This window comes from Neoarius graeffei, chromosome 5 (genome assembly GCF_027579695.1).
Source record: "Neoarius graeffei isolate fNeoGra1 chromosome 5, fNeoGra1.pri, whole genome shotgun sequence".
Taxonomy (NCBI): domain Eukaryota; kingdom Metazoa; phylum Chordata; class Actinopteri; order Siluriformes; family Ariidae; genus Neoarius; species Neoarius graeffei.
The window spans coordinates 114,568,870-114,593,287 of NC_083573.1; the positions used below are offsets into that span (position 1 = coordinate 114,568,870).

The 24,418-nt window shown below is 44.2% G+C and overlaps 1 protein-coding gene across 1 annotated transcript in view; it reads left to right on the forward strand.

Moving 5' to 3' along the window:
- eps8l1b (eps8 like 1b) overlaps positions 1–15,840 on the forward strand; it is a 101,830-nt gene extending 85,990 nt beyond the window's left edge. The window contains exons 12-15 of the mRNA XM_060922800.1: positions 3,011–3,149; positions 3,229–3,394; positions 15,234–15,366; positions 15,456–15,840. Coding sequence (XP_060778783.1) covers positions 3,011–3,149; positions 3,229–3,394; positions 15,234–15,366; positions 15,456–15,542 — 525 coding nt within the window. The 3' untranslated portion in view covers positions 15,543–15,840. The remainder of the gene's footprint in view (positions 1–3,010; positions 3,150–3,228; positions 3,395–15,233; positions 15,367–15,455) is intronic.
- Positions 15,841–24,418: the final 8,578 nt, after the last annotated feature.

Consider the following 24,418-nt stretch of genomic DNA (forward strand, 5'->3'; position numbering starts at 1 on the left):
AGCAGGTGTAATGACTTGGCCACTTACCTTTCAACATGACGGGATTACTTCTGTTTCTGGTTGAGAGTACGTCATGTGCGTTCTGACTGCCGCTTCTCAACGGAGCTTTTTCATTTTATTTTATTTCTTTTTCTATTTTTTTTGCTGTGTGTTTGTGTAGTTTGATGTTTGTTTGAGTGTTTTGTCCGCCGGTTGTGGTGCAGCTCCGGACCCAGTTTTGGGCGTCGGTTCCCTCCAGGCCTTGGTTCGCCGTGGGCGATGCCTGCGCTCCCAGCTATGGACTGCAGTGAGCTTGTTGCTCATTTTACATCGTGGTTGTCCAGCGCTTTGCGTAATGTTCTGAGCGATGTTGCTCGGTGGTGTCGCGGCAGCTGTGCAGGCGGTTTGGGACACACCAGCGCTCTGCGTGGCAGAGCTTCTGTGCTCGCTTTGTGGATCCATGGCGTGGTGTTCAAGCGATGTTGCTGACGGCGTCACGGCGGCGGTGCTGGAGATGTGGGACTTGTTTTCGTGCGCCTTTTGGTGGGACTGTGGCTGCTACACCACAGGAATTACATCCTGACCCCTACTTGGTGGACTTTTTACTTTTTATTTATTTATTTTTCTTTCCTTGTTTATAATTGTCTGTGTGTGTGTGTGTGTGTGTGTGTGTGTGTGTGTGTGTGTGTGTATGTTTGAACCTCCTGTAAAGCGTCTTTGAGTACCATGAAAAGCGCTATACAAAACAGATGTATTATTTTATTATTATTACCTTCCCCGACCCCGCCCTCCATTCACAAACTGCTGCTTGGCCATGCCCCCGCTGCCACAGACACATGAAGAGAATATGTGAAAGGGTTAATGAGGTCATGATTGAGGGTGTGAGAGCATTACATGTGACTTCAAAACATCATCATACTGTACATAACTTTTACTCCAATTCAAAATACCCAAAACACCTGAAATGTTTTGAAAAGAAACTGTAGCCATATGGTTAGTCCAAAGTATGTATGTAGGTTATTAGCTGATTAACTAGCTTTTATGCTTCATAATTGTGTAATTTCTTGGTGTCACCACAGACAAGCAGAACATATCTACAGTTAGGTCCATATATATTTGGACATTGACACAAATTTTCTTTTTTTACCTGTTTACTGAAGCATATTCAAGTTATAGTTATATAATGGACATGGGCATAAAGTCCAGACTTTCAGCTTTCATTTGAGGGGATCCACGTTAAAATTGGATGAAGGGTTTAGGAGTTTCAGCTCCTTAACATGTGTCACCCTGCTTTTAAAGGGACCAAAAGTAATTGGACAATTGACTCAAAGGCTATTTCATGGGCAGGTGCGGGCAATTCCTTCGTTATGTCATTCTCAATTAAGCAGATAAAAGGCCTGGAGTTGATTTGAGGTGTGGTGCTTGCATTTGGAAGGTTTTGCTGTGAAGAAAACATGCGGTCAAAGGAGCTCTCCATGCAGGTGAAACAAGCCATCCTTAGGCTGCGACAACAGAAAAAAAAAACATCCGAGAAATTGCTACAATATTAGGAGTGGCAAAATCTACAGTTTGGTACATCCTGAGAAAGAAAGAAAGCACTGGTGAACTCATCAATGCAAAAAGACCTGGACGCCCACAGAAGACAACAGTGGTGGATGATCGCAGAATAATTTACATGGTGAAGAGAAACCTCTTCACAACAGCCAACCAAGTGAACAACACTCTCCAGGAGGTAGGTGTATCAATATCCAAATCTACCTTAAAGAGAAGACTGCATGAAAGTAAATACAGAGGGTTCACTGCACAGTGCAAGCCACTCATAAGCCTCAAGAATGAAAAGGCTAGATTGGACTTTGCTAAAAAACATCTAAAAAAACCCAGCACAGTTCTGGAAGAACATTCTTTGGACAGATAAAACCAAGATCAACCTCGACCAGAATGATGGAAAGAAAAAGTATGGCGAAGGCGTGGTACAACTCATGATCCAAAGCATACCACATCATCTGTAAAACACGGTGGAGGCAGTGTGATGGCTTGGGCATGCATGGCTGCTAGTAGCACTGGGTCATTAGTTTTTATTGATGATGTGACACAGGACAGAAGCAGCCGGATGAATTCTGAGGTATTCAGAGACATACTGTGTGCTCAAATTCAGCCAAATGCAGCCAAACTGATTGGTCGGCGTTTCATAATACAGATGGACAATGACCCAAAACATAAAGCCAAAGCAACCCAGGAGTTTATTAAAGCAAAGAAGTGGAATATTCTTGAATGGCCAGGTCAGTCACATGATCTCAACCCAATTGAGCATGCATTTCACTTGTTAAAGACTAAACTTCAGACAGAAAGGCCCACAAACAAACAAACAACAACTGAAAATCGCTGCAGTAAAGGCCTGGCAGAGCATTAAAAAGGAGGAAACACAGCGTCTGGTGATGTCCATGAGTTCAAGACTTCAGGCAGTCATTGCCAACAAAGGGTTTTCAACCAAGTATTAGAAATGAACATTTTATTTACAATTATTTAATTTGTCCAATTACTTTTGAGCCCCTGAAATGAAGGGATTGTGTTAAAAAATGCTTTAGTTCCTCACATTTTTATGCAATCATTTTGTTCAACCCACTGAATTAAAGCTGAAAGTCTGAACTTCAACTGCATCTGAATTGTTTTGTTCAAACTTCATTGTGGTAATGTACAGAACCAAAATTAGAAAAATGTTGTCTCTGTCCAAATATTTATGGACCTAACTGTACATTCTCAAGGCCCAGTGCTCCCAGCCTCCTTTGGTGTCATGATCTAAAAGTTTGCAGAATTCTCAATTAAACTGTAGCCAAATGGGGTTTTTTTTCCCGAATGGAGATAGCTAGTTAAATATCTGGTAAATAACTTTAGCTTAATAGCTGTGTCTATCAATACAGTATGGCAGATTTTAATGCGACATCATATACATAACTATGGCACGGGTATCAAAACATCCTGTCTCTCTTTCATTTTCTATGTTACTCTTTGTGTCTTTCTGTCTTTCTCACAGGCTCCAGCACCACCTCCGATGCAGAAGACGAGCACTCTGCCTCTGCCCACTTCCCATGGCATGACCTCTGACTTTAACACTTCACGACCTCGCAGCATTGCACTGCCACCTCAACACCTGCCTGAGGACACAGATAAAGGTACACACACACATAATACACTTGCATACACATGCAATGCACAAACATAGTGTTGAAGATCTCTTTCTGTTGCTCTTAGTGATGCAAGTTAATGATGAACTCCTGCAGAGACTGACCAATGGGAAAGCAGGTTTGTCTCGTCCATTGGTCATCCCTCGTTCTTCAGATACTTCACTTCCTCTGGACTATCACTCACCTCCTGCTGAAGTTGAAGCCTGGCTACGTGGGAAAAGCTTCAGTGAGCCGTGAGTTTAGAAAAACACAACACAAATGGTCATTTCATATTTCATACCCAAACCTCTGAATCAAGCTAATACTCAGTCTCCATTTAAATCAAAGATAATTCAAGATAAAGTAAATCAAGGATAAATTAACTTGAATTCAAATTCTGGTAAATGTATAGTACATTTAAATATAGCCATTCCTTTTTTCTTCACATGTAGTAGATGGGCAGAGCACTCTGAAAATCACAGATAAAACAATGGCTCTACTTAATGCTCCAAAGGGAACAGCGAACCTTTCTCAGGATAGTTCATGAATTGTGTCACACAATCTTTACCAATGCATGAGGTCAAAAATTTTAAGTTGAAGAGAAATCTTGTTTGTTTTGGATATGCCATACTCATTCAAACCTGTACCTGGAGAGGAAAGTAGCTAATGAAGAGCCAAACCTTTGAAGTTTTAATTTGCATGAAATAGTTGCCAAAGCAAAATGTAATTATGTTGAAAATGTTTATTAACATCACACAAGGACAGCCCATCTCCGTAATACCAGAAACACTAGCAAGGGTCTAAATCAGGAAATCCTTAGAACTAGAAATGACATGAAAACCAAGAAACAAGAATACAAAAGCTCAGACCTTATGAATATGAAAGCTAAATAAGACTTCATGATGAAATGGGGACAATGTCACAATCCTCAGCTATGTCATGTTTGTTTTTTATAGTCTTAATGGGCCTGCAAGCTGTTTCCACCCAGTTTGCTATAGCTGCTTTTAGCCTGATGTGTCTAGTTTTGTCCATGTATTTCCCTTGCACACAATCAAGTATGTTAGCTTGTTAATTATATTTAAGACTGGTTGTACTCCAGTGATAACTCAATTCACATCAACTGTAACAGCAAATAACTTTGGTCTTATCAATAGTCCCATCTGACATGGATTTGGAACTGAACTTGCCATTCAAAAGACCTTTTCCTGGATCTATCATCCACTGTAGACATGCTTTTTATAACAATTAATATGCCAACTGTTGGTTTGTGGATTGCTAAACTATGGGCGACACAAAGGGTAATATCAAAACCTGTATTAATAGCATCAAAATAATTAGTGGACTTAAAATGAAATTGTGTTAACATGTTATTAACTTTCACAGCCCAATACACACACATATGGCTCTGGAAAAAATTAAGAGAGCACTTAATTTTTTTTTCTTAAATCAGCATCTCTATGGACTGCAGATATTTCATTCCAGTGTCTGTGCTGGAATTCCAGCACACAAGCACACTTCATTTTACTTAATGAGGTACTGATGTGATGATCACCTGAACCAAATCTTATTTAGTAAGTAAGTAAGTAAGCAAAATTTATTTCTAAAGCACATTTAAACACAGTTTACACTGACCAAAGTGCTGTACAGAGTGTAAAAATAAATAGATATAAAATATATAAAGAAACAAAAACGACCGAATTAAACATCAGCAACAAAAGACAAACACTTAATTTCTGACATGACAAAACAAAAACAGTTAAAATGTAGGGAATGCTAATGTGAAAAGGTGTGTCTTGAGCTTGGAATTAAAAAAAGTAATAGAGGGAGCATTTCTAATGTCAGGAGGCAGAAGGTTCCACAGCCGAGGACCAGCGACCGCAAAAGCTCGGTCACCTTTTCGCTTAAGACGAGTTTGGGGAACATGGAGGAGACCTCTGCTGGAAGATCTAAGAGACATGGGAGCCTCAGGGGGATGAATAGCAGCAGCTAAGTAGTTGGGAGCCAAGTCATGAAGAGCTTTAAAAAACATTAACAGGATCTTAAATTGAATCCTAGACTGGACAGGAAGCCAGTGCAATGAGGCTAGGACAGGTATGATGTGCTCATGTTTTTTTTGTGTTAGTAAGCAACCTAGCAGCCGCATTTTGGACAATTTGAAGCCGTGACACCAGTGTTTGAGGGAGACCAAAATAAAGGGAGTTACAGTAATCTAAGCATGAAGTTATAAAGGCATGGATGACTTTTTCCAGGTCATTGTATGACAGAACAGATTTAAGTTTTGCAATGATCCTTAATTGGTAGAAACTAGTCTTAACAACAGAAGAGATTTGTTTGTCAAGGCTGAGTTGGGAGTCTCGAATAACACCCAGGTTTCTTGGATGGGTTTTGACAAATGGAGTAAGAGAGCCAAGGTTGCCAGAGATGGAATTTCTGGATTTGGGGGGGCCAAAGATCATGACCTCAGTTTTGTCTTCATTTAACTGGAGGAAGTTATTGGCCATCCAGTTTTTAATTTCTTTAAGGCAGTCCAGAAGAGGCTGCAAGGAATTTCCAGATTTTAGAGGGAGGTACAATTGGGAATCGTCAGCATAAAAGTGGAATGTAATATTAAATTTTCTAATGATGTTACCCAGTGGGAGCATATAAAGGCAAAAAAGAACAGGACCCAGGATGGACCCCTGGGGGACACCACAAGACACAGGGGCAGGGGGTGAGGAGTATTGGCCTATGGACACTGAAAAGGTTCTTTGCTGGAGGTATGAGTGGAACTATTTTAGAGCAGAACCCTTAATCCCAACCCACTGTTCAAGCCAGGCCAGCAGTGTTGTGTCGTCTACAGTGTCAAATGCAGCACTAAGGTCTAACAGGATAAGAATGGCATTATCATCAGAGTCGAGGGTGAGCAGCAGGTCGTTTGTTATCTTTAACAGGGCTGTCTCAGTGCTATGATGGGCCTTAAAGCCAGATTGAAATGGCTCTAGGATTTCTGCTGAATTAAGGAAGGGAAGCAACTGTGTTAACGCAACCTTTTCCATAATTTTTGAAATGAATGGGAGTTTAGAGATGGGCCTGAAATTTTTTAAACATTTTGGATCAAGGTTATGCTTTTTAAGCAGAGGCTAGACTACTGTGTGCTTAAAACAGGTGGGAACACTACCTGTGGCAAGGCAGGAATTCAGAATGATTTGAATGCTTGGACCAATAACATCAAATACATCTTTAATAATCAGGGAAGGGATAGGGTCGTGAGGGGCTGTTGAAGTTTTCATGTGTTTTACAGTGTCCCACAGCTCAGTGTATGAAACTGCCTGAAAGTGGTCAAAGGTAGCTGTGGCACTGGGGAGGTATGGGGGGGTGGGGTTTCAGATACAACAGGAGAAAACTGTGCCCTAATGTGGTCAATTTTCTCAATGAAAAACTTCAAGAATTTCTCACAGTGGTCGGTGGATGCCTCGACCTTGCAGAGCTCCGACTCTGGAGATGCTCCGACTCTCCGCCGCGCCAGCACACCGGCCCAGGCTTTCCCTCTGCACCAGCATTATGGGTGTCACTCACCTGAGGAGGAGACAACACAGAGATGGAAGAGGAAGATGGGATGACACCACGGGTGTGACAGGCCAGCTGGGGAGGAGCCGGCTGCTACCTCCGCGGCCGGGGAACGGGGTGGAGAGGGGAACGAGAGATGGGGGAAGGGAGAGAGAGAAGAGAAGTGAGGGGAGATGCCTCATCTGCCTGCCATCGGATCCACCTCCCGATGGTCCTCCACCAGCTCGATGGCTTGTTCCAGCGACGCTGGGCGATGGCACTGGACCCATTCCGTCATTCCTTCCGAAAGTCGAGAGATAAACTGTTCCAGTGCCACCAGATCGATGATCTCATCAGCGTCACGGTCTTCTGCCCTCAGCCACTGCCAGCAGGTGTCCCGGAGTTGCTGGCCAAATGCAAACGGCCGCCTGACCTCCTCCAATGCCAGCGTCCGGAAGCACTGGCAATGTTGCTCCGGGGAGCGGCCGACCCGCTGCAGGATGGCTTTCCTCAGGTCAGCATACACCAATCGGCTGTCAGCAGGGAGCTGCTGCGCTGTGAGCTGCACCTCACCAGTTAGGAGCGGGAGGAGGCGCACTGCACCCTGCTCCAGCGGCCACCCACCAGCCTCAGCTGCTTGCTCAAAGAGGGCGAGGAACGCTTCTTGATCATCCTGCAGGCCCATCTTCGTAAGGGTGCCGGCTGTGGTGATGGTCGACGCCCCTGCTGACGCAAGCAGATGCCGGAACGCCTGGCAATCTTCCTGCTGGGCCAGCATCAAGGCTTTGAAGCGTCGCTCTTGTTCCTTTCGGGGGGCGGTCAGTGCTTGATGCTGGTTCTGCTGGGCAATAGCGAGGGCAAGGACGAGCTCTTTGAATGGGGAGGACTCCATGGGGTGGTTCCCTTCTGTGCATCCCGGGTTTCAGCACCACTGTAGCAGTTCCTGATGTGGGTGGAGCACAGAAGCATGGCAGGCAAGAGTTGGTCACACACAAACTCTTTATTTCACTTATTTTGGCTTTTCAGCTTTTACTCACTCACTCACACTATTGCACATACTACACGCACACATGCGTTGTGGTTGGGAGGGGAGCCTCTTCTCTGCTCTCCCCCTCCTTTTATGCTCTGTCCCTGCCCCCCCCCCACACACACACACATTAATTGACAGCAGGTGTAATGACTTGGCCACTTACCTTTCAACATGACGGGATTACTTCCGTTTCTGGTTGAGAGTACGTCATGTGCATTCTGACTGCCGCTTCTCAACGGAGCTTTTTCATTTTATTTTATTTCTTTTTCTATTTTTTTTCTGTGTGTTTGTGTAGTTTGATGTTTGTTTGAGTGTTTTGTCCGCCGGTTGTGGTGCAGCTCCGGACCCAGTTTTGGGCGTCGGTTCCCTCCAGGCCTTGGTTCACCGTGGGCGATGCCTGCGCTCCCAGCTATGGACTGCAGTGAGCTTATTGCTCATTTTACATTGTGGTTGTCCAGCGCTTTGCGTAATGTTCCAAGCGATGTTGCTCAGTGGTGTCGCGGCAGCTGTGCAGGCGGTTTGGGACACACCAGCGCTCTGCGTGGCAGAGCTTCTGTGCTCGCTTTGTGGATCCATGGCGTGGTGTTCAAGCGATGTTGCTGACGGCGTCACGGCGGCGGTGCTGGAGATGTGGGACTTGTTTTCGTGCGCCTTTTGGTGGGACTGTGGCTGCTACACCACAGGAATTACATCCTGACCCCTACTTGGTGGACTTTTTACTTTTTATTTATTTATTTATTTATTTATTTATTTATTTATTTTCTTTCCTTGTTTATAATTGTCTGTGTGTGTGTGTGTGTGTGTGTGTGTATGTTTGAACCTCCTGTAAAGCGTCTTTGAGTACCATGAAAAGCGCTATACAAAACAGATGTATTATTTTATTATTATTACCTTCCCCGACCCCGCCCTCCATTCACAAACTGCTGCTTGGCCATGCCCCCGCTGCCACAGACACATGAAGAGAATATGTGAAAGGGTTAATGAGGTCATGATTGAGGGTGTGAGAGCATTACATGTGACTTCAAAACATCATCATACTGTACATAACTTTTACTCCAATTCAAAATACCCAAAACACCTGAAATGTTTTGAAAAGAAACTGTAGCCATATGGTTAGTCCAAAGTATGTATGTAGGTTATTAGCTGATTAACTAGCTTTTATGCTTCATAATTGTGTAATTTCTTGGTGTCACCACAGACAAGCAGAACATATCTACAGTTAGGTCCATATATATTTGGACATTGACACAAATTTTCTTTTTTTACCTGTTTACTGAAGCATATTCAAGTTATAGTTATATAATGGACATGGGCATAAAGTCCAGATTTTCAGCTTTCATTTGAGGGTATCCACATTAAAATTGGATGAAGGGTTTAGGAGTTTCAGCTCCTTAACATGTGTCACCCTGCTTTTAAAGGGACCAAAAGTAATTGGACAATTGACTCAAAGGCTATTTCATGGGCAGGTGTGGGCAATTCCTTTGTTATGTCATTCTCAATTAAGCAGATAAAAGGCCTGGAGTTGATTTGAGGTGTGTTGCTTGCATTTGGAAGGTTTTGCTGTGAAGAAAACATGTGGTCAAAGGAGCTCTCCATGCAGGTGAAACAAGCCATCCTTAGGCTGCGACAACAGAAAAAAAAACATCCGAGAAATTGCTACAATATTAGGAGTGGCAAAATCTACAGTTTGGTACATCCTGAGAAAGAAAGAAAGCACTGGTGAACTCATCAATGCAAAAAGACCTGGACGCCCACAGAAGACAACAGTGGTGGATGATCGCAGAATAATTTACATGGTGAAGAGAAACCTCTTCACAACAGCCAACCAAGTGAACAACATTCTCCAGGAGGTAGGTGTATCAATATCCAAATCTACCATAAAGAGAAGACTGCATGAAAGTAAATACAGAGGGTTCACTGCACAGTGCAAGCCACTCATAAGCCTCAAGAATGAAAAGGCTAGATTGGACTTTGCTAAAAAACATCTAAAAAAACCCAGCACAGTTCTGGAAGAACATTCTTTGGACAGATGAAACCAAGATCAACCTCGACCAGAATGATGGAAAGAAAAAGTATGGCGAAGGCGTGGTACAGCTCATGATCCAAAGCATACCACATCATCTGTAAAACATGGTGGAGGCAGTGTGATGGCTTGGACATGCATGGCTGCTAGTAGCACTGGGTCATTAGTGTTTATTGATGATGTGACACAGGACAGAAGCAGCCGGATGAATTCTGAGGTATTCAGAGACATACTGTGTGCTCAAATTCAGCCAAATGCAGCCAAACTGATTGGTCGGTGTTTCATAATACAGATGGACAATGACCCAAAACATAAAGCCAAAGCAACCCAGGAGTTTATTAAAGCAAAGAAGTGGAATATTCTTGAATGGCCAGGTCAGTCACATGATCTCAACCCAATTGAGCATGCATTTCACTTGTTAAAGACTAAACTTCAGACAGAAAGGCCCACAAACAAACAAACAACAACTGAGAACCGCTGCAGTAAAGGCCTGGCAGAGCATTAAAAAGGAGGAAACACAGCGTCTGGTGATGTCCATGAGTTCAAGACTTCAGGCAGTCATTGCCAACAAAGGGTTTTTAACCAAGTATTAGAAATGAACATTTTATTTACAATTATTTAATTTGTCCAATTACTTTTGAGCCCCTGAAATGAAGGGATTGTGTTAAAAAAATGCTTTAGTTCCTCACATTTTTATGCAATCATTTTGTTCAACCTACTGAATTAAAGCTGAAAGTCTGAACTTCAACTGCATCTGAATTGTTTTGTTCAAACTTCATTGTGGTAATGTACAGAACCAAAATTAGAAAAATGTTGTCTCTGTCCAAATATTTATGGACCTAACTGTACATTCTCAAGGCCCAGTGCTCCTAGCCTCCTTTGGTGTCATGATCTAAAAGTTTGCAGAATTCTCAATTAAACTGTAGCCAAATGGGTTTTTTTTTCCCGAATGGAGATAGCTAGTTAAATATCTGGTAAATAACTTTAGCTTAATAGCTGTGTCTATCAATACAGTATGGCAGATTTTAATGCGACATCATATACATAACTATGGCACGGGTATCAAAACATCCTGTCTCTCTCGACCTCAATAAAGAACAGAACTCACTAACCATGGGTTTACCCGGGCAGCAGACATGAATATTAAAATCACCTAAAACCAACAGATGGTCATAGAATGCAACATAATGAGACAGGAAATTCGGGAACTCATTTATGAAGTTTTTATCTGATTTTGGTGGCCTGTATACAAGTGCACACCAATGGAGTTGTAGTAGAGTCCACTTTTACGCACTGCACTTCAAATGAGGAAAAGCCCTCGACAGAGACCATCTGTACCTTGAATCAGTTTTTAAAAATCAAAGCTACTCCACCTCCTCTACCCAAACTTCTTGGAGTGCTTATATATGAACAGTTTACGGGGCAAAAGCTCACCAAATACAGATGTCTCACCAGCGCCAGCACCGATCCATTTCTCCGTTAAAAACAATAAGTCCAGATCACGCTGGGTAAAAAAGTCATTTAAAATAAAGGTCTTGTTTAACACAGACCTGGTGTTCAGTAACACCACCTTGGCCGCAAGGTAATCCAAAGGCTGTGAGTGTTGAGAGCATTGCAATGGGCAAATGTTCAGGAAGTTCACCCCGCCACATTGGACGCGGAGCCTTGGGGGAGCTGCAGGAAACTCAGGCATCACTGACCAAGCTGGAGAGATGGATAGATGGCAGGAATATCTCATGTCCCACGATCGACAATCTAGGTAGAGGCCTCTGCGTCTGCCCACGTAGTCAATGGATAGCCAGTGAGGTGATGGTTGCACAGCAGAGACACTCTCAAATCTCCTCATATGCACTCGGATACCACTGCATTTCCCTCTGGTCCTGCACCGCTTCTTCTTGCAACAGGACATGCAACAGGAGAGCTGTCGAACGCAGTCCACAGGACAGTTTATAAACGTTGGGTGACATCTGTTGTATGGACCCGAACACCCAGTAGTCTTTAGCCTCAAAGAGGTTTGGATATGGAGCAATATCAAGCGATCATAGGTTCTTAGGGCATCAGAGCCGTTCCAGAGCAGCAACAGTAAGAACACAGACATCCAAATCAGCACTCGGACAGATAGGAGCTGATGACAAGCCGACAAACACACTGGCGCCATCTTGGTCATGTGAGTTGGATGCTCACATGAAGGACATCCACCATTTAATGAGGAAATGTAAAAAAACAAAAAAAAAAAACAAAAAACAAAAAAACCCCACTGCTGTGGTCATCACTATCCTCTTGCAGTAGGACCAGTTTGGATGGCAAAAACAGTGTTTGTCATATCTGAAATTTAATTGGAATACAAAAATATCTATTCATCATGCCATAAGAGTTAAAAAGAAAAGTTTTGGGTGAGGAAAAGAAGGGTTGAGTTCTGGCTTAACTGGCATAGGGATATAATGAGCGTCAGGTTGCTTCCATCCTCAAAATTTCAAAGATGGCAGTTCATAAGGAAAAGGTCAAGCAGCAGACATTGGGGACAGTGTTGCCAGATACTGCTGATGTTTTCCAGCCCAAAATATGTTCAAAACCCGCTAAAATGCACTTAAAACCACCCAATCTGGCAACACTGTCTGCTATCTCTCCTCGCGCTTAAAGGTGCCCTTCCACCAAAAACGTTTAATACTGGCTCTTTTTGAAATGCCATATTTCACTCCGAGTTGCATATGCATGCTGCATGTGAAAATGTAATTCTACTCCCATTCCCTGTATTAGCTTATGAAAGAAAATAGTCGAAAAAACGAGCGGATCTGAAAAAGCCATACGATCTTACGTCACTTCGTAAATTAGTATTCATGGCCTCGCCCACCTTGGCTTGCAACCGCCCATGGGAAGGAAGTTCGGATTTAAGCGCGAGGAGAGAGAGTGTTGCCAGATTGGGCAGTTTTAAGTGCATTTTGGTGGGTTTTGAACATATTTTGGGCTGGAAAACGTCAGCAGTATCTGGCAACACTGATTGGGGACAACAAAGTTACAGATTGGCAGAGGGTGATTTTCACCAGGATGATAATCAACTCCTTCGAATGTCACTCAACAACTGTAAGATGACATCAAGTGACTTGTCCAGGATATACCCTGCCTCTCACCTATCGTTAGCTGGGATAGGCTCCAGCTTGCCTTCAACCCTGCACAGGATAAGTGGATACAGATAATGCATGGATGGGTGAATGAATTGCCTAGAGTTGGAAAATCAACCAGGACCTTTAAACCTGACAAAGTTGGTAATTTTTCTTGATTAAGTCGATTGAGGTCTCCACCACATACCACTAGTCCGTCAGGATGGTGTTTAAGGAACTCATCTATGCAGTCAGTCACATATTCCATTAAATCGTTTTCTGGATATCTTGGTTGAGGATGATGATAAATTCCACTCATCAACATACAATGACCTGATGGTAATTCTATTTCCAAATTGATAGACTCCTAAAGCTCAGACCTTAACACATGTTTAACATTGATGTTGTTTCTAGCACATACTGCTATCCCTCCCTTTTCTCACTTCTCAGTGTCAAACCAGTTCTGGTCTCTCCTGTAAAGGGCATAGTTCGATATACTAACAACCAAATCTGGTACAACTTTTTTCAAATGAGTCTCGTAAACAACACAAATGTCATTGTTGACTGCAAATAAATCAGCTTCGAGAGCCACACTAGCTTTAACTCCATTTTTTTTTTAGTTTGTCAGGCTACAAATGTTTAAGAACAAACATTTAGGAACAGCAAACTTGTCTGTAGTAGAGAGAGCTGGCCTTGGATCACTAACAGCAGAGCACTTTATCATGATTAGATTATTATAATCTCATCTAGCAATAGGTATAGTGAAAAATCTTTGCCCAGCAATTACCGGGATTTCCTGCATACTCTGATGACAAGCACTCTTATCAGACCTTGACCCAGCACCAGTTCCTCTGTATTTAAACCATCTCAAATTCTTAAGTGTACATATTTACCACCCTAATGTCTGGCTTGACACACTTTCTTCTCAAGGTTAGCAGCTTGCTTCTACTACAAGTGATCATACTTGGTTTAGTGATTTGCTTCTCCTGTGGTCCAGGGTTATGTTCTACATCCATAAAAACAGTAATATCCAAAAACAGAATGTCTTCCCTCACCACTATCCAGCGCCCCCTCCTCTTCACTCTGCTGACCCACGACTTCACACCAACATCCAGCCCTAATCTCTTCATTAAGTTTGCGGATGACATGACTGTGGTGGGTCTCATCAACAATGGCGATGAGACAATCTACAGGAGTGAGGTGAGCTGCTTGGCCATGTGGTGCAAGGACAACAATCTCCATCTGAACGTGGAGAAGATGAAGGAGATTGTTGTGGACTTCAGGAGAGCGCATACCCAGCATGCTCCACTATCTGTTGATGGTGCTGCAGTGGAGAGGGTGAGCAGCACCAAGTTTCTGGGTGTGCACATCTCTGAAGACCTGTCCTGGAGCAATAACACCGCATCACTGGCCAAAAAAGCCCAACAGCATCTGTACTTCCTCCACAAACTGAGGAGAGCAAGAGTCCCGGCCCCCATAGTGCACACATTCTACAGAGGCACCATCGAGAACATCCTGACCAGCTGCATCACCGTGTGGTACGGCGCCTGCACCGTGTCCTGCTGCAAGACTGCAGTGCATCATGAGAGCAGCTGAGAGGATCATTGGTGTCTCTCTCCCTTCTCTAATGGATATCTATAACTCCCGCCTCACCTGCAAAGCCATCAGGATTGCAGGTGACCCCACCCACCCATCTCACAGCCTCTTCAGTCTGCTGCCATCGGGGAGGAGACTGTGGAGTCTCCGGGCCAAAACCAGCAGGCTCAAGGACAGTTTCTTTCACCAGGCGGTCAGGAGGCTCAACTCCCTCCCTGTTCTGCCCCTCCTCTCCCCTCTGCCCCCTGCCACAGATTCTGCTCGCACACACCCCTGCCCCCCCTTCAGCATCTGACATGTCACCCTCACAGTTTCCCCCCCCAACACACACACACACACACACACACACACACACACACACATATACTCTCAACGTTCATTAACACACTGAACTCAGGGACTGTACATTTCACTTTACCTTGCTCATTTGCACTATTCCACACTACCTCACCTTATCAGCTATTAGTTTATGAGTCTTTAGTCTATGTCTAGTTCTTATCTAGAGTGTTTATACTGTTTATATTGTTTATTTCAATTATTCTATTTTTATTTATTGCATTGCCTGTTTGCACCGTGGGTCAGAGAGGACTGAAATTTCATCTGTGCTGTATGTCGAGCATGTATAGCATATTTGACAATAAAGTTGACTTGACTTGACTTGAAAATGGCAGTCTGTGCAATGGCTCCCTCTTGCCCTCTAGTGGCCTGTGTGAATCATTGCCGCTTCTAAAATTTGTAGAACTGTTACAGACTGAATGAGTTTATTAATAACTCTGTGTGTGTGTGTGTGTGTGTGTGTGTGTGTGTGTGTGTGTGTGTAGGACTGTACAGTGTCTTCGTGTTTTAACAGGAGCTCAGCTCTTCTCTCTGAATAAAGAAGAGCTTCGTGCTGTTATTCCCGAAGAAGGCGCGAGAGTGTATAGTCAGGTTGCTGTACAAAAAGCACTGCTGGAGGTACACACACACATGCACACACGCACACATGCACACACACACACAAACTAATAATATGTATAAATTATTAAATTATGTTTTTCTCTCAGGATGTCAGAAAGGCAACAGAGCTGGAGACAGTAATGGAGAAACAGAAGATGAAAGTAGATTTTACAGGCGAGAGTGGAACTCTCTAACATACATATCATACCCTAACATAGTGCCCGCCCCCATTAAAAACAGATTAAATTTATATTTACATTGGTGTACATGGTGTGGTTTAACTAAAAAGAAAACTCATTTATTCAATGACTTTACACACACACACACACACACACACACACACACACACACACACACAGTCTGTATAACTCAATACAGACTACTCCTCACATGTATTGCACAAATCAAGTGCCATTTTAAGGTAAAGATTTATTTGCTGTCTAAATGTAAATGTTCATCCATGACTGTACATTAATAAATTATAATAATTTGTGTGGAGCTCTCTGTTATTTTAAGTAACTGTGTGTGTGTGTGTGTGTGTGTGTGTGTGTGTGTGTGTGTTTTCAAGATCACTTAACAAAAACTACATGAAACCAGGGTTAAAACAAATTCTATCACTGTGAAATTGAGATAACTACCTTATAATATTTAACTTTAAGTAGCATTATTCTTTGATGTTTTAGAAGTATAGTGCAAAACAATAACGCCGTTTCAATTCGTATACACTTACCATCCACTTTAGTTGGAACACCTGTACACCTGCTCATTTATGGAGTTATCCAATCAGCCAATCATATGCTAGCAGCACAGTGCATAAAATCATGCAGATACAGATCAAGAGCTTTAAGCAATGTTCATATACAGATACACTGAGTAAGATGGCGGTACGTCCAGATGCAGTAGCCCAGCACTCCTCACATTTTGGCAGCTACTTTGTTTTTATTTTGTTTTTCTTGTGGGGTTTTACAACTATTTGTGTACAATACAGCAGAGCTGAACTGTTTTCAGTTTTGAATGATATTCACTGCAAGTTCGAGGCTGACAAATGGGATTTCATCCCTTCGGAGATTCGGCACTCTCCCGAGAGCGAGGGGCTCAACAACCCTCTGCTGAGGTGGAGAAGACAGCAGCGACACAGAAAGCAGAAGGGGGGGCTACAGGCGAAGCTAAAAAGCTAACCCTTACTAACTGGCAGTCCCAAGTCCTTTTCTCGCTAATTCCTGGTCGCTAAACAACAAAGTGGATGAGCTATGACTGCAGATCATGTCACACAGTCTGAACCAGTGTGTGATGATAATTATGGAGACTTGGCTTGACCAAAACATCCTGGATGCTATCGAGTTAGCAGGTCATGCTACCTTCAGAGCATACAGGACTATTCACTCCGGTAAGAGTAGAGGAGGAGGACTTTGTATTTATTTAAACAACAGCTGGTGCACAAACATTACAGTCAAAGATACATACTGCTCACCAGACATAGAGTATCTAATGCCGCTGTGTTGACCTTTCTACTTGCCGAGGGACTTTACATTGGCTGTCATAACAGCTGTGTATGTGCTGCCACAAGCTAACACTAGGCTATCTATGGAGAAGTTATACCACTCTATTAGCCAGCATCTGTCAGCACAATCAGACAGTATTGTTATAGTGGCAGGAGACTTTCATCATGCCAACTTGAGGTCAGCTCTGCCTAAATTCCACAAGTATTTAAACTTCCCAACAAGAGAAAAGAATATCTTAAAATCAAGTCTACTGCAACATATCAGATACTTTCAAAGCCAGCCCTCTGCCACACCTGGGGCTCTCAGATTATCTCTCTCTGTCTCTGATTCCATCATACAAACCACTCAGCTGCAGACAGAAACCATCCACAAAAACAAAGTATGGACTAAGGAAGCCACCTCAGCCCTGCAGGACTGTTTTGAAGATACAGACTGGGGAGTTTTTACTGAGGAGGCAGACCTGGAGAGACATGCAACAGCTGTCCTCTCATACATTAACTTCTGTGGTGAGAATGTGACTGAGACAAAAACTGTTAGCATGTTCCCCAATCATAAACCATGGCTCAACAGTAAGGTGCAGGCCCTGCTCAAAACACATGAGTCTGTGTTTAAATCTGGGGATCTGCAGGCCTACAAAACAGCACAGAGAAACCTGAAGAGGGGAATCAGAGAGGCCAAGCGCAGGTACAAGCAGTGCACAGAGGAACACTTTAACAGCAATAACTCCAAAGGTATGTGGCAGAGGATAAAAACTCTGACTGGCTATACAGACGGCAACATACTCACAAACCCCATGGACCGCACTCTGCCGGATACACTGAACTGCTTCTTTTCTCACTTCGATCAATGAAACAGGGAGGCCAACATCCACCCAGCACTAACAGGGAAGGATGACCCCATACAGCTGCATCAACACCAGGTCAGATCCATCCTGCAGAGAGTCAATGTGAGGAAAGCAGCTGGTCCAGATGGAGTCACTGGCAGGATCCTCAGAGACTGCGCAGACCAGCTAGCAGAGGTATTTACAACCATCTTCAACTTAATCACTACAACAGTCCACAGTCCCCACTTGCTTGAAATCAGCTACCATCATCTCAATACCAAAGAAAAGTACAGTGAACTGCCTCAATGACTATCGTCCAGTTGCCCTAACCCCCATCATCACTAAATGTTTCGAGAAACTCATCCTCTCTCACATTAAAACGGCCATCCCTGCTGACCATGACCAACATGGGGCATACTGATGGTATGCCCCATAAGGCGGCACGGTGGTAAAGTGGTTAGCATGGTCGCCTCACAGCAAGAAGATTCCAGGTTTGAACCCAGTGGCCAGCGAGGGCCTTTCTGTGTGGAGTTTGCATGTTCTCCCTGTGTCTGCGTGGGTTTCCTCCGGGTGCTCCGGTTTCCCCCACAATCCAAAGACATGCAGTTAGGTTGACGTGGGGTGGCCTTGGGCTGAGGTGCCCTTGAGCAAGGTACCTGATCCCTGACTGCTCCCCGGGCGCTCTGGTGTGGCTGCCCACTGCTCTGAGTGTGTGTGCATGTGTTCACTTCTTCAGATGGGTATGGCAGTGGGGGCATGGTCAAGCGCTGGTCTGTGACCTGAGGGCGGAGTCAGGGAAGGTAAGTGGCAGAATCACTACACCTGATGTGAATTAGCCTGTGTTTGTGTGTCTTCCCAGCAACCACGCCCTATATAAAGAGAGAGAGAGCAGAGGAAGAGAGCTCTCCCAAACCAGATGACTTGTGTATGCGGGTGGCTGGGAGAGTGTATGTTTATCACTGAAAAGTGCAGAAATAAAGAGTTTTGGAAACTCAGTCCTGGCCTGCCGTACCTCTGTGCTCCACCCACCCATTTGTGGGTGATAAACGCTGGTGCAGATTGGCTTAATACCCAATAACCCATAAAGTTAATTCAGTGTTCGTGACATAAATGAGGTTCCTTGATCAGTCAGAATCTCTTTGGGGATTCCAACTTGGGAGATGACGCGGAAGAGTGCTTCCGCAATACTGCATGCTGAGATATTGCAAAGAGGCACTGCTTCCGGGTATCGCGTTGCATAGTCCACTAGAACTAGTATAAAGCAGTACCCTTGTGTTGACCGATCTAATGGCCCGATGAGATCCATCCCAATCCTTTCGAACGGGGTCTCGATTAATGGGAGAGGGCACAAAGGCGCTTTTGGAATGGCTGCTGGATTTACTAACTGGCATTCGCAGCACGCCGTACACCACCTATGGACATCACTGCGAATCCCTGGCCAATAGAACCGGGCCATTATTTGGGCTAGTGTTTTATCCTGCCCTAAGTGTCCAGCCATGGGATTAAAGTGAGCCGCCTGGAATACCAATTCCCGGCGGCTCTTTGGAATCAAAAGCTGCATGACTCACTCTTTAGTTTGAGTGTCCTGCATCACTCAGTATAATCTATCCTTCATAATCGCGAAGTAGGGGAAGGACGGGGTGGCGTTCGGCGGGAGCGTTTGACCATCGATTACTCTCACTTGGTCAAACGCATGCCGCAGAGTCTCGTCTCGTGACTGCTCTAACGGAAAATCTGTGAGGGATTCCCCGAGAGAGGGAGGAGGAGCCAGCAGCTCCTCACTCTGATGCGGCGATGACGTAAATGGCTCTGTGACAGCTGCTCCTGCCAATGCAACACTGGGACCTCCCCCTGCTGAACTATGGCAGGACCCACTCTTCACTAAATGACTCATTAACTCCCCGAATCCCAGCCAATCAGTCCCCAAAATTATCGAGTGGGTAAGGCGAGGATTAACTGCTACCTTTACTCTAAATTTTTCCCCTCTGAAAAAAATGTGGACCGACACTAAAGGGTAGCTGTGAACATCCACGTGCACACACAACACCTTCACCCCCTGTGCTCCCCCCAATGCCTCGTCTTGCACCAGGCTTTGGTGAATTGAGGTCTGATACAGCCAGAGTCCACCACCGCCTGATATGTATCCCCTTGGATACTCACCGGTATGCAATACGCTCCGGCCCGATTGAGGGCGGCTCCTGGCGCGTCGGGGATCCGGACCACCGCGCCCACCTCCTTTGCCGAGCATTGATGCTGGAGGTGCCCCAGCTCCCCGCAGCGCCAGCAAACCAGCCCGGACTTTCTCTCTGCACCGGTACTCTGGGGCTCACTCACCTGAGGGGGGGAAGAGACAGACATGGAAGCGGGAAACAGGAGGACACCGCGGGTGTGGTGGACTGGCTGTGAGGGAGCTGGCCCCCGCCTCCACGGTGGGGGAATGGGTGGGTGGAGCACAGAGGTACGGTAGGCCAGGACTGAGTTTCCAAAACTCTTTATTTCTGCACTTTTCAGTGCTAAATATGCACTCTCCCAGCCACACGCATACACACACACACACATAAGTCATCTGGTTCGGGAGAGCTCTCTTCCTCTGCTCTCTCTCTCCTTATATAGGGCGTGGTTGCTGGGAAGACACACAAACACAGGTTAATTCACATCAGATGTAATGATTCTGCCACTTACCTTCCCTGACTCCGCCCTCCAGTCACAGACCGATGCTTGACCACGCCCCCACTGCCACAATGGGTTAAACGCAGAGGATGAATTTCACTGTGCTTGAAGTGTGCATGTGACAAATAAAGGTTTCTTCTTCTTCTTCTTATAACGTGAACAGGTAGACAGTGTTAGGACTGGGACTGTTTTGGCCTCTAGAGGCCGCTGTTATGTTTATCTTGTCATGTTTGTTTTGGCCTCTAGAGGCCACCACTGTGTTTTGTGTTTGTCTTGATTGCCTGTTTCCTGCCCCGCCCTGTTCCTTAATTGTTTTGTGTATAAATACCCCTCTGTTTGTTCCCTTGTCACGGAGTCTTTATGCTATGCTGTCTTGTGCTAGTTTCCTCTGTCTCACGTATCTTGCCTGTGCCCTTGTGTTTTTTGATATTTTTTGCTTTCTTTGGACTTTGTACCTTTTTGAGCTTCTGAGCGTTCAGCATTTTGCCTTTCCTTTTGTTTTTGGACATGTAACCTTTGGATATTTTTATTTTGGTTTATCTTCTGAGCTTTTGGATTTTCTTTTTGTTTTTTCCATTGGATCGTATATAGTGTAAATAAACTGTTTTTTGCTACTCTACTTTCGCCTCACACCTCTGCATTTGAGTCATCCCCATGGTGGTCTAGTGGGGGTTTGCTGGATTATCACACCAGCCACCCGGGTTTGAATCCCAGCAAAACCCTAACAGTTTAGTGAGAGAGAGGGGGGATATAATCTAAGGGGAGACCTAAATTTAAAAAAAAAAACAAAGGTTCGAACAAATACGAAAAGCATGTGCGTATTGCATTGTGGGGTGACTTCATGGAACAGACTGGAGACAGAAATAAAACAAAGTACAAATATAAATCTGTTTAAAAAAGGTACAAAAAATATTTTTAAACAAGTATATAGAAGAGGAAGTATGTCAATAGAGAATGACGAGGGATAAATAGAATAGGGTTGATTGTTATATTAGAACTAACTTAGTATATGGTATATATGGTATATATTTATTTATGGGGATAGTTTATATCTTCATATTTATAAGGATAGGTATGTAGTAGATATTTATTTTTGTAATTATATATTTATATAGGGGCGGCACGATGGTGTAGTGGTTAGCGCTGTCGCCTCACAGCAAGAAGGTCCGGGTTCAAGCCCTGTGGCCGGCGAGGGCCTTTCTGTGCGGAGTTTGCATGTTCTCCCCGTGTCTGCGTGGGTTTCCTCCAGGTGCTCCGGTTTCCCCCACAGTCCAAAGACATGCAGGGTAGGTTAACTGGTGACTCTAAATTGACCGTAGGTGTGAGTGTGAATGGTTGTCTGTGTCTATGTGTTAGCCCTGTGATGACCTGGCAACTTGTCCAGGGTGTACCCTGCCTTTCGCCTGTAGTCAGCTGGGATAAGCTCCAGCTTGCCTGTGACCCTGTAGAACAGGATAAAGCGGCTACAGATAATGAGATGAGATATTTATATAGATATTTATGAAGTGTATATATGGTATATAGTGTATATATATTTTTTTTAAATTATATATTTATATAGATATTTATGTAGTGTATATATGGTATGTAGTATTTATTTATTTTTGTAATTATATATTTATATAGATATTCATGAAGTGTATATATGGTATATATTTTTATAGTTGTAGTTTGGATTTCAGGGTAGTTAAAAAGGGGTGGGAAATTAAAAAAGTATTGTACTTCTTCCCACTCCTTTTTCGAACAATGTGCGGTGTATTGTAATGTCTTAGCTCTTTATGTTATTTTATTTAGTTATTTTTTGTCACTTTCTCATTGTCTTTCTTTTGTATGTACAAATAGTACATACATTTTTTTTATACATGTTCGAAATAAAAATAAATTAATTCATTCATTCATTCATCTATCATGAAACTGCTGGACCATTGCAATGAACTTGCGAGAGCAACCAAACTTGGACATGATCTTCCACAACCCCTCACGGCAAACAGAATCAAACGCTTTGGTTAGGTCCACAAATGTGGTGTACAGACCAACGTTCTGCTCCTTGCACTTTTCTTGGAGTTGCCGAGCTGCAAAGATCATGTCGATGGTACTTCGTCCCGTATGGAATCCACACTGGCTTTCAGGTAGCAGGCCGCATTCCAGGTGTTCGATGAGGCAATCAAGCAGAATGCGGCCCAGGATCTTTCCGGCAATTGAGAGCAAGGAAATGCCGTGATGGTTATCACATACAAATCTGTTCCCTTTGCGCTTGTAAAGGTGGGCTATGGAAGCGTCTTTAAAGTCCTGTGGGAGCCTTTCTTGAGACCACATCAGATGAACAGGCTTGTGAGGGTCTCGATCAGTTTAGGTCCTCCAGAAGCATAAATTTCGGCTGGAATGGAGTCAGCACCAGGTGCCTTCCTACTGGACATGGACTTGATGGCTTTTGATACTTCCGCTTCAGTAGGAGGATCAGTGAGAGTCTCGTTCACTGGGACTTGTGAAAAATCTTGCTATGGCTTCTTCATTCACTTCGCCCACTGAGTTTCCACATCAGCCTCTGTGTTTGTGTTGGGAGTTAATAAATTCTTATCAAGCTCCTCAGCCAGTTCATGTTTGATGAGATCGTTCTTAAGTTTGGAGACGTTCAACCGTTTGTGGACTCTGACACCTTGGGGCCTTCTTGGTGGAGTGATGCAAAGATTCATCTTGGAGATCAATAGACGATGGTCAGTCCATTCAGCTCCGCACATGGTCATGGTGACCCTAACATCTTGTCTGTCCCTCTGCCTGGTGATGACATAGTCCAAGACAGCCAGAGATAATACAGGATGCAGTGGATGGCCAACAGAATGCGTTTGTCCATCTGTGCCCTGAGCGCTCCACAGTCACTTGGTGCATGTTGGCTGTTGGCTCATGAGGAGCTCCTCTGCCCTTTGACAGGTCTTGCTTTTCATCCTGTGGGGTGACATGCCACCCTCCTCATTAGCACTAGGCTGGTGGGGGAGCCAGTTTAGATGCCGACCACTCGTCCATTGCAGCAGGTTGTACTGTTTTACAATGATAGCAGTAGCAAGGGAACTATCCCCTGACCTGACAACAAATGTGCAATATAATGTGCAATATAAAGTGCAATATATCTCCTGCCACCTCCCCCCTTTTTTCCCCTCCTTCCCCCTTCCCCATATCTTATTCTTTTTATATTTGTATATGTAAATAATTTATTTTAATTTATCTAGAAGTTTTCTCAATTTATTTTCTCTGTTTATCTGTAATGATGCTGCTGGAATCTTAATTTCCCTGAGGGAACCCACCCAAAGAGATCGTCTCGTCTCGTCTCGTCTTCTTCCGCTTATCCAGGACCGGGTCGCGGAGGCAGCAGTCTAAGCATGGAAGCCCAAACTTCCCTTTCCCCAGACACCTCGGCCAGCTCCTCGGGAAGAACACCGAGGCGTTCCCAGGCCAGCCGAGAGACATAGTCCCTCCAGCGTGTCCTGGGTCTTCCCCGGGGCCTCCTCCCGGGGGGACATGCCTGGAACACCTCCCCAGGGAGGCGTCCAGGAGGCATCCGAAAAAGATGCCCGAGCCACCTCAGCTGGTTCCTCTCGATGTGGAGGAGCAGCGGCTCTACTCCGAGCTCCTCCCGAGTGACTGTGCTTCTCACCCTATCTCTAAGGGAGCGCCCACCCAAAGAGATCAATAAAGTTTTATCTAATCTAATCTAACTGTGTGTCATCAGCATAACAGTGGAAACTAATACAATGTTTACGAATAATATCACCCAGAGGTAACATATATAAAGAAAAAAGCAGTGGACCCAAGACAGAACCTTGTGGAACACCAAACTTTACCTCAATATGTCTAGAAAAATCACCATTTACATCAATATACTGATAGCAATCAGTTAAATAAGACCTGAGCCAGGAGAGGGCCGTTCCACTCCCACCACATTTTCGAGTCTATCCAGAAGAATGGAATGAACAATGGTATCAAATGCTGCATTAAAATCAAGCAACACAAGCAGTGAGACACAGCCCTGACCAGACACCAACAGTAAGTCATTTACTACTTTAAGCAGAGCTGTCTCTGT